Source organism: Lolium rigidum, chromosome 7 (genome assembly GCF_022539505.1).
Source record: "Lolium rigidum isolate FL_2022 chromosome 7, APGP_CSIRO_Lrig_0.1, whole genome shotgun sequence".
NCBI lineage: Eukaryota > Viridiplantae > Streptophyta > Magnoliopsida > Poales > Poaceae > Lolium > Lolium rigidum.
The window spans coordinates 290,199,993-290,211,181 of NC_061514.1; the positions used below are offsets into that span (position 1 = coordinate 290,199,993).

General features: G+C 46.5%; 1 protein-coding gene across 1 annotated transcript; it reads left to right on the top strand.

Annotated features, from left to right (window-relative positions):
* The first annotated feature begins 209 nt into the window (after positions 1–209).
* On the top strand, positions 210–1,339 carry LOC124674652 (universal stress protein YxiE-like). The gene is made up of 4 exons (XM_047210696.1): positions 210–482; positions 606–703; positions 785–903; positions 1,007–1,339. Exons 1-4 carry the CDS (start codon positions 269–271, stop codon positions 1,092–1,094), a joined length of 519 nt encoding a protein of 172 aa, XP_047066652.1. The 5' UTR covers positions 210–268; the 3' UTR covers positions 1,095–1,339.
* Positions 1,340–11,189: the final 9,850 nt, after the last annotated feature.

Below are 11,189 nucleotides of genomic sequence, written 5' to 3' on the forward strand. Positions count from 1 at the left end.
GAAGCGAAATGCAACAAAAACTAGACTGAAACCGGGGCCGCATGCCACCAGTACCAGCCACCTCCCGTCGGCGGCCGCGCTCCACTCCGTCGCCGGTTTCGCCCGCATCCTCGTCACTCCCCATATACCGTTCGACAAGTAGCCAAGTGTCCGGATCATTATCTCTGTCTATATATATATGCCGCGGCCTGCAGCTGCAAACCACATCAAACCAAGCCAACGACCTTCTCTGATCAGATTTAGTCATCGCACCGTTTGATTAGTATATATGGCGGAGACCAAGGAAGCCGCGGCGGCGGCGGGTCCGGTGGAGGAGGGGAGGAGCAAGACGGTGGTGGTGGTCGGCGTGGACGATAGCGACCACAGCTACAGCGCGCTTGAGTGGGCCGTGAGGTACGTGGCGACAGCCGGCGTGGCGACGGAGCTCGTCGTCGTCCACGCCAAGCAGGCCGCGTCATCCGTCGTCACCATGGGCGGCGCCGGTACGCCCACCTCTCTCTAATCCTTCATCGTTCCGTCTTCCGGTTTGGAATTCACCTGCTAGCTGGATCGGAGCAAGCTCTGACTGGCTGACTGACTGAATTCTGGGAATTCGATCATTTCAGCCGTTGCCGGAGACATGGTGAGGTACGTGGAGGAGGACCTGCGGAAGAGGGCCGATGAAGTCGTCGAGAAGGCGCGCAGCCTCTGCGTCGCCAACTCGGTAACACCCAACCACCAATTCCTCTGATTGTATTCCTCGATCGACAGATAAAAAAATGTTGTACTCCAACAAAATTCGCAGGTGGAGGGTGTTGTGGAGGTGATCGATGGGGAGCCGAGGCACGTCATCTGCAACGCGGTCGAGAAGCACGGCGCCGATCTGCTCGTCGTCGGCAGCCATGGCTACGGCGCCATCAAGAGGTAATTGATTCGTTGCTTTTGTTCTCCATTGATTCTGCAGGTTTCAGCTGAGGAGCTTCAAGCCAATGGTGATGGGTTTCTCCTGAACTCTTGCATATTTCAGGGCATTTCTTGGGAGCGTGAGCGACTACTGCGCCCACCACGCGCACTGCTCGGTGATGATAGTGAAGCAGCCAAAGCCCAAGAAATGATCGCCGCCATTTCCGGTGTGGGATCGTGTCCGATTCCAGTATTGACATTGTGTCGTTTGCGTGCAAGTATCCCTACTTAATTACTAGTACTGGATGTTTGTTCATCCGAATGTATGTATATCAATGCCTCACACGATGCTTCAGGTTCATCTTCTGATATCATCATCATTCGCCATTCCATGCCGACATTTCTTGTGGATGTAGATGTTGATTTGGATATATGATATATTGATAGTATTGATTTACTACTGTATGATGTGATTGTTCTCAAAGAATCTGGTCAAACGTTTAAAAAACGGCGTAAGACAAAACATATATGTATGGGCCAAACACTCGCAGGTCCGTCGCCTCAAAGAAATCCTCGACCTTTTCTCCCAAGCAACTGGTCTTCGCATCAATTTCCACAAGAGCACCTTCGTCCCCGTTGGCGTCGTTCCGGAGGACCTTGCCTCCGAGCTTGCCGGCATTCTCAGCTGCTCCGTCTCGTCCTTCCCCCAAACCTACTTTGGGCTGCCTTTATCGGACCATAAACTTCCAGTGTCGGCACTGGAATTCCTTTCAATCAAGATCTCCAGGCGCATCTCGGGCTGGCGTACGTCCCTGCTCCCCATTGGCGGGCGTCTCACTCTCACTAATGCGGTTTTGTCCGCCCTCCCGTCGTTCGCGATGTCCGTCCTACCTATCCCAAACGGGACCCTCGTGAAGATGGACAGGCCCCGGCGGGCGATGTTCCGGAAAGCAATGGAGAAATGCTCCGGTGGCGACTGCCGGGTTGCTTGGGACTACGTATGTCGACTAAGTTCCGAAGGTGGCCTCGAGCATAACGGATCTTGGCCTCCAAAACAAATGCCTCCTCGCCGAAAGTCTTGCATGGCCTTTTCTCCGGACGGGACTCCCGTGGACTAGGTGGGTAAAGCGCAGCTACCTCGGTGACCACCCCCGTGCGGCCACGCCCGCCTGGAGGTGCTTCCAGGCACTTCTCCCCCTGTACCGCTCTATTACTAGGGTGGATCCCTGTGACGGTCGCTCGACCTCCCTCTGGCATGACTCATGGAGCCCCCTGGGTCCCCTGTATGTGGCCCTGCCTGCAGCCTACTCATATTGCATCCGCCCCCTCGCCTCAGTCGCAGACACCCTCGAGTGCGGGGCTGTAGATATCCATGCCACCCACCGTGTGACCGCTGCTGCCGCCGGTGAGCTAGACTATGTGCGCGCCTGCCTCTCGCGAATCTCCCTCACCATGACGCCGGACATGCATACCATCACCCTCGGGCCCTCCACCAACTTCAGCACAGGAGTCGTCCCCGACCAGGACATCAAATGGAACTGCTTCGCTCCACTCAAAGTGCGAGTGTTCTTCCGGATCCTCCGTCTCCAAAGAACCAGAACTCGCGCGCTGCTGCACCGTCTCGGGTGTGTGCCCTCCCCCGACTGCCCGTTTTGCCCAGGGACCGAGGGAAGCATTGCACACTTACTCGTCTGTTGTCCCCGCCTCAGACCTTTATGGAACATCGTCTCCCCCTCGATGCGACCTCACGACGGCGCCGACCCTCCGGCTCTCCTTGATGGCCTCTCTGAGAATCTGCCTCGGATGCCCGTCAACACGCGCAACACCGCCATCCTTGCTCTCCTTTGGTCAGTATGGAAGCCCCGGAACAAGATGGTCTTCGACGAAGACCCCATGTCTACTACCCGGGTGGTTGCTATGATCGTTGACCACCTACGCGCCACCCCGGACCCCCGATGGGTGCTGGTTTCAGCCCCCCTCACCCCCGGGGATCGACACTTGTATTTGACATTTTATTGAAATACATGAGTTCAGGTGGACAAATCGCCCCCCGTTGATTCCTCAAAAAAAAAAAAACCTTTCGAGAAAAATGAATCAGTCTTTACTATTAAGCTGAAACATGCAATGTCACACTTCTCGTGATATCACACTTTTCACTATTTACATGCCAAATGCAAGCGCACAACAATCTATTCCGGTTAACCGTGGTGCACAACGCCATGCCTCCTACTTTTTAGCTCATATTGATTATGGCGTGTAACAAACTAGCTACTACACCCGTGTCCAAAAATATAAGCTAAGCACTGTAGGCGCGGGGATCTAGGATCAGATTGATACAGCCTGTGACATCTTTCCCATCCTTGATCACGATCGTACACGGTGGCGACCGTCGGCGACAGGAAGAGTGGGTGGCCATGGAAGTAAGATCGCCAACAGCTGTGGTTTGGCGGGCTAGGCTGTCTTAGGCGGTCTGCTAGCGATCGGTTGTCCCTCTTCTCTGACCTGGCAATAATCGTGACCGACGAGGCCCTCCACCGTGTTTGAGACGCGGAGGTCTTCGGCGAGGCCGTGAACGACATCTAGGCCAGAGGAGGGCACCTCCACCCCTTCAACTTCAAAGTCGAGGCAGCATCCGCATCCTTCCTCAACGACTAAGTTTTCTCTCGATCGACTACAACCTGGTCAACGACTCCGGCGCCGCGTCAATCTCTATGATCACACATTATGTTGGGAGCACTGCTTAGGTTTCTACACACGGCGACATCTCCTGTTGCGCCATGGCGGAGACGAGAACGGCTACTCCATCGGCCTCATGCCGAAACACCTTGGTGAGCAGTAGCGGGACGTTCTCTCCTTCTGGCCATAGTTGTCGCCGGTGTGGGATGATAGCAGGCCCCACACCCAAGGCATGAGAAAGTGGCAATCGCCGAAGATACCAAACCTCGCGAGTTGCATATATATAATCTATATATGTTAGAAGATTTTCTTAACATAATATGTACTAATTATTGACGGCAATATTTCCATAACATTTAATATTTATTATAGTGTTTGTATTAAGGGGCCCTAGATTCTGATTTCGCCCCAGGCCAGTGAAATCCCAGGACCGGCCCTGATCCTACGCTACGATTGTCGTGCTCTGCTCGATGGCGGCAGACCCACGGGGTTCAATTCTACCAATATGCCGCCGGGTACAAACTTGGATTTCTCAACACCTTCGAGGTGGGGGCAATGGGGTTGTACCGCATCATGCGCCTGTACAAGGGGAGGTGCTATACACCACCCTGGTCGGTGCGGACCAGCCACCGCACCCCCAGGGTGCCTGTTGGGCCGGCCCAGTGACGTCTGTTTTCGTTTTTTTTTCTGTTTTTCTCCTTTTCTGCTGTTTCATTTCTTTTCTTTTTTAAAAAATTTAAAATGCCAATGTGAAATTTTTTCGAAAAAACAAAGAATACAAATTTGTATATTTTTGAAAAATTTAAAGCATTATTTTCTAGTTTTTTTTATATGAACAATTTTTGGATTTGAACAATTTTCGATGTGAACAAATTTTAAATTTGAACAAAATTTACATTTGAATATTTTTTAAATTTGAAAAAAGTATAAATTTGAACATTTTAAAATTTTAAACAATTTTTAAATTTGAACAAATTTCATATTTGAACGGTTTTTAAATTTGAACGGTTTTCAAATTAGAACGGTTTTTTGATTTGAACGGTTTTCAAATTTGAACATTTTTTATTTTTTTTAAATTTTTTTATAAATTAAAATTTTCGAATCAAAAAAATATAATCAAAACCGAAAACAGAAAAAAGAAAAGAAAACAGAAAACAGAAAAAGAAACCAGAAAAGAAAAAAAGAAAAAAAAAAGCAAAAACGAACTGCACAGGCTAAACAGACCCAAATGGGCCTGGCCCATATCCGACCAGGGGGTGTGCGGTGGCCGGACGGCCGGTAGCACCTGGTCGGTGTATAGCTTTTGCCCTGTACAAGGTGCCAGCGTCGGGCGTCGAGGTGCTTCCCCTCATCTCTTATTTCCGCTCCGGGCCTCCTCTATCTTCTGATCCCCCTCTCCCTGATCTGGCAGCATCGCCATCGACTTGTGGTTGTCGTCGTCCTGAGCATACTGTCGGCCCTGCGCACAATGGCGGCAGAGATATTCTTGGTGGCGGAGCAGACGGTGTCCTCCACCCTAGCAGCGGTCTTCGCTGACTTACCCGGCTGCTGTGCTTTTTCCTCGGCTCAACTTACCATGTGTGAGGCTTGCACTTCTGCGGAGAGTTGTGCTTTCTCATATCCTGGATTGCATGCTCTCCCTTGACCCTGCTCTTTCAACCGCTTTCATATACACACTGTATGAAGCCAAAGTAAAGATCTAAGCATGGCTTTCTGGGTCAGGGCAGTTCGGCACCATGTGACGAGTTCATGTGCGAGTCATGAGGACAACAAGGACACCTGGCTCGGGATTTGGAGCATCTCCACCGGCAGCCGCCAAGTAGGCGTCGGCAAGGGCGTTGGCACCTCTGTTTGGGGGATGTCGGCACAACATCCTCTATTTAGGGAAGCTGTTCCCACATCGACGCTCCCAAAACGGCGGTCTTGATAGATGTTTTAAATTAAAATTATAAATAAATGCATAGAAAATTGAATAAGAAACATTTTATTCCACAAACTAATACATAATTGGGAACGCGGTTTACATGAAGATATAGTTTGGAACATGGTTTTCCACAAACTAATACATAATTTGAACCATGGTTACATATATATAAAATATTGCAAAAAACTAAACCTAACTAGGCCGATCATCGCAGGTTTCGTGTGTTCGCTGCCAAGAAAGAACACTCGAGGGCACACCAGTCACCCAAACTGAAAAATCCAGTTGGTGAGGGTGCCTCTATTGGTTCTTTCGAGGAAGAACATCCAAAAACATGTGTGCTGATATTCGCTGCGAAGAAACAACACTCAGTCATCGTCCTCCTCGGCGTTGTCGCCGTGGTAGTGGCGGCGGCTACGCGTCTCGTCGAACACCTTGACGCTCATGTCCCTGTCGCCAAAGTAGGAGAACACGAGCACGAAGCCGGCTTGGAGGCGGTGGTGGCGCGCGAACTTCTCCCAGCCGATGTGGAGGTACATCTTGCCGCGCGCGTCGTAGATCACATCCACGATCCACCGGTAGTAGCCGCACGCAGCCTCCCGCAGATGCGGCGTGGCCGGGCGGTCGTTGTCGGCGACGAAGTCAGCGAAGGTGTCCGGCAGCCTCTGGATGCCGCGTGGGTCGCCCTTGAGGACGAGGACGAGGACGAACTCGAACACCACGGGAGCGGGGGAGCGGTGGCGCTCATTAACGGCGGCACGAAGAGCAAGGCGCGTGCGACGGGACGGTTCGCTGCACTTCTGCGGAAACCGCACCGCCGCCGCGGCTCAATAACTCCCGTCGTGAGGTAGGCGACGATTAGGTTAAAATTGAATGAGCCGCTGACACGTTGGCCCCACCACTCCCTGCTGGCGTCGACTTTTGGGATGTGTGGCTGACAGGCGGCTCCCACGCCCAAAATTTTCAGCCTCGCGAGGCGCCGGCGCGCCCGATTCACGCCCTTGGCGAAGGGGCCGGCACGGGGTTGCTGGCGATTCTATTGGGCTCCAAATTTGGCAGGCGCCGTTTGGGTCGCGCCGGTGCGAGCACATTTTCACTCCCGGCCCTCGATAAGCTATCGGGACCGCCGGTGGAGATGCTCTTAGATCACGCACCCAGTGGAGCGCCCGCTCACGCTTCGCTGACCTATCGCGTGGTAAAGAGAAGAGAGTACGAAAGAATTGTAAACAGAGCAGACCGCAGAAAGATTCTAAATATGACTATCAACAGATTATGGTTTCGAGGGTCATCCATTACGAAAAGACTTTCCTCTGAGTGGATATGTAGAATTGGGTGACTTGAATATGCAGCAATTTGCCCGGCTATGGATAGGCAGGCATTCCTTTACTCTTTACCGGCTTATGCATTTATAGCCTAATCCTCCCTTACTTTCAGGAAGAACGTGAAATTTTTTTTCCTTAAATGGGAGCAGAGCAGGTTTGAAAAAGGTGTCTTCCTGGCCCTTGTTCGCCCTGGCCCATCACTTTATTGTGTGGGTTGCGGCAGAACAGGTCTACCCAGGTAAACGGTTTTGGTTCTCCTTGAATGGTTAGGTCTGAATTCCACAATGGAGCTTCAAAATTTTTTGTTTCCGAATTAATTTTCTCAGTTTTATTAATCTTTTTAGTGAATCTTTGAAAGATAGATTTGGAAAGATAGATATTATGATTAGTTCTTTTCTTTACTATCTACCTACCGTTCTTCTATTTTTTTTGAGTTATTCACGTCAACGGTAGTAATAAAGCATATGTGTTATGTAAATTATATCTTATAAGTTGCAAGCCTCATGCATAGTATACTAATAGTACCTGCACCTTGTCCTAATTAGCTCGGATTACCGGGATTATCGCAATGCACATGTTTTAACCAAGTATCACAAAGGGGTACCTCTATGCCGTCTCGTACAAAGGTCTAAGGAGAAAGCTCGCATTGAATTTCTCGCTATTGATTATTCTCAACTTAGACATCCATACCGGGACAACATAGACAACAGATAATGGACTTCCCTTTAATGCATAAGCATGTAGCAACAATTAATGTTCTCATATGAGATTGAGGATATATGTCCAAAACTGAAACTTCCACCATGATTCATGGCTTTAGTTAGCGGCCAAATGTTCTTCTCTAACAATATGCATGCTCTAACCATTAAATAGGTGGTAAATCTCCCTTACTTCAGACAAGACGGACATGCATAGCAACTCACATGATATTCAACAAAGAGTAGTTGATGGCGTCCCCAGGAACATGGTTATCGCACAACAAGCAACTTAATAAGAGATAAAGTGCATAAGTACATATTCAATACCACAATAGTTTTTAGGCTATTTGTCCCATGAGCTATATATTGTAAAGGTAGAGGATAGAAATTTAAAGGTAGCACTCAAGCAATTTACTTTGGAATGGCGGAGAAATACCATGTAGTAGGTAGGTATGGTGGACACAAATGGCATAGTGGTTGGCTCAAGGATTTTGGATGCATGAGAAGTATTCCCTCTCGATACAAGGTTTAGGCTAGCAAGGCTATTTGAAACAAACACAAGGATGAAGCGGTACAGCAAAACTCACATAAAAGACATATTGAAAACATTATAAGACTCTACACCGTCTTCCTTGTTGTTCAAACTCAATACTAGAAATTATCTAGACTTTAGAGAGACCAATTATGCAAACCAAATTTTAGCAAGCTCTATGTATTTCTTCATTAATAGGTGCAAAATATATGATGCAAGAGCTTAAACATGAGCACGACAATTGCCAAGTATCACATTATTCAAGACATCATACCAATTACTACATGTAGCATTTTCTGTTTCCAACCATATAACAATTAACGAAGCAGTTTCAACCTTCGCCATGAATACTAAAAGCTAAGAACACATATGTTCATACGAACCAGCGGAGCGTGTCTCTCTCCCACACAAGCATGAATTTATTCAAACAAAAACAAAAACAAAAACAAACAGACGCTCCAAGTAAAGTACATAAGATGTGACCTAATAAAAATATAGTTTGAAGAGAAGGAACTCGATAATTTGTCGATGAAGAAGGGGATGCATTGGGCATCCCCAAGCTTAGATGCTTGAGTCTTCTTGAAATATGCAGGGATGAACCACCGGGGCATCCCCAAGCTTAGACTTTTCACTCTTCTTGATCGTAGTATATCATCCTCCTCTCTTGACCCTTGAAAACTTCCTCCACACCAAACTCGAAACAAACTCATTAGAGGGTTAGTGCATAATCAAAAATTCACATGTTCAGAGGTGACACAATCATTCTTAACACTTCTGGACAGTGCCCAAAGCTACTGGAAGTTAATGGAACAAAGAAATCCATCCCACATAGCAAAAGAGGCAATGCGAAATAAAAGGCAGAATCTGTCAAAACAGAACAGTCCGTAAAGACGAATTTTATTGAGGCACCAGACTTGCTCAAATGAAAATGCTCAAATTGAATGAAAGTTGCGTACGTATCTGTGGATCACTCACGTAAATTGGCATAATTTTCTGAGTTACCTACAGATAATTTTGCCCAGATTCGTGACAGACAGAAATCTGTTTTCTGCGTAGTAATCCAAATCTAGTATGAACCTTACTATCAACGACTTTACTTGGCACAACAAAACACAAAACTAAGATAAGGAGAGGTTGCTACAGTAGTAAACAACTTCCAAGACTCAAATATAAAACAAAATTGTTGTAGTAAAATAAACACATGGGTTATCTCCCAAGAAGTGTTTTCTTTATAGCCATTAAGATGGGCTCGGCAGTTTTAATGATGCACTCGCAAGAAATAGTATTTGAAGCAAAAGAGAGCATCAAGAGGCAAATTCAAAACAACTTTAAGCCTAACATGCTTCCTATGAAAAGGAATCTTGTACACAAATAAATTCATGAAGAGCAAAGTGACAAGATCAGGAAGATAAAACAAGTGTAGTTTCAAAAATTTCAGCATATAGAGAGGTGTTTTAGTAACATGAAAATTTCTACAACCATATTTTCCTCTCTCATAATAACTTTCAGTAGTATCATGAGCAAACTCAACAATATAACTATCACATAAAGCATTCTTATCATGAGTCTCATGCATAAAATTATTACTCTCCTCATAAGCATAATCAATTTTATTAGTAATAGCGGGAGCAAATTCAACAAAGTAGCTATCATCAAATATAGGAGGCATATTGTAATCATAATCAAATTTATCCTCCATAACAGGCGGTAACAAAAGACTACTATCATTATAATCATCATAAATTGGAGGCAAAGTATCATCAAAGAAAATTTTCTCCTCAATGCTTGTGGGACTAAAAATATCATGCTCATCAAAGCCAGACTTCCCCAAGCTTAGAATTTTCCATATCATTAGCAACAATGGTATTCAAAGTATTCATGCTAACATGTTCCATGGGTTTTTTAATTTTCAGATCAAACCATCCATGTCTTAAATCAGGAAATAGAATAAGAAGCTCATTGTTGTCCATTATGCCAAACTAGTGTAAACAAGAAACAAAAAGATGCAATTGCAGGATCTAAAGGAAATAGCTTCGAGCACACACACAATAGCGCAAGAAAAGTACTGTTACCCGAAACTGGAGTATGAGTGCCTTTTACCTTTCCTCCCCGGCAACGGCGCTGGAAAAGTGCTTGATGTCTACGGGAGCTTCTATTCTTGTAGACGGTGTTCGGCCTCCAAGAGCGAGAGGTTTGTAGAATAGCAGCAAGTTTCCCTTAAGTGGATCACCCAATGTTTATCGAACTCGGGGAGGAAGAGGTCAAAGATATCCCTCTCATGCAACCCCGCAACCACAAAGCAAGAAGTCTCTTGTGTCCCCAACACACCTAATAGGTGCACTAGTTCGGCGAAGAGATAGTGAAATACAGGTGGTATGAATAAGTATGAGCAGTAGCAACGGCACCAGAAAAGTGCTTTGCCCAGGACTGGCGTGTGATTGATGGTGGTAATATTGCAGGCAGTACAGATACAGTAAAACAGTAAACAAGCAGCGATAGCGATATTTAGGAACAAGGCCTAGGGATCATACTTTCACTAGTGGACTCTCTCAACATTGATCACATAACGAGAATAGATAAATGCTAGACTCTACACCCTCTTGTTGGATGATGAACACCACTAACCGTGTAGGATTACACGAACCCTCAATGCCGGAGTTAACAAGCTCCACAATATTCGATGTTCATATTTAAATAACCTTAGAGTGCATGACAGATCAACATAACCAAACCAAGTACTAACATAGCATGCACACTTGTCACCTTCACGCTACGAAAGGAGGCATAGATCACATCAATACCATCATAGCAATAGTTAACTTCATAATCTACAAAAGATCACAATCATAGCCTACGCCAAGTACTAACACGATGCACACACCTGTCACCATTACACCGTGCGAGGAGGAATAAACTACTTTAATAACATCACTAGAGTAGCACATAGATAAATTGTGATACAAAACACATTGCAATCATAAAGAGATATAAATAAGCACTTCACTATGCCATTCATAACGGTGAATAAGTATTCTGTGAAATATAGCCTAAGAGACCCACACGGTGCACACACTCGTCACCTTTACACACGTGGGACAAGGAGTCTCCGGAGATCACATAAGTAAAATCCACTTGACTAGCATAATGACATCTATATT

What these genes read in the sequence shown, in the direction of transcription:
- LOC124674652 (XM_047210696.1), top strand. Translation starts at nt 269, where the DNA reads ATGGCGGAGACCAAGGAAGCCGCGGCGGCGGCGGGTCCGGTGGAGGAG. An exon ending in CGTCACCATGGGCGGCGCCG is followed by an intron (nt 483 to 605) that starts GTACGCCCACCT and finishes CGATCATTTCAG; the next exon opens with CCGTTGCCGGAGACATGGTG. An exon ending in GCCTCTGCGTCGCCAACTCG is followed by an intron (nt 704 to 784) that starts GTAACACCCAAC and finishes CAAAATTCGCAG; the next exon opens with GTGGAGGGTGTTGTGGAGGT.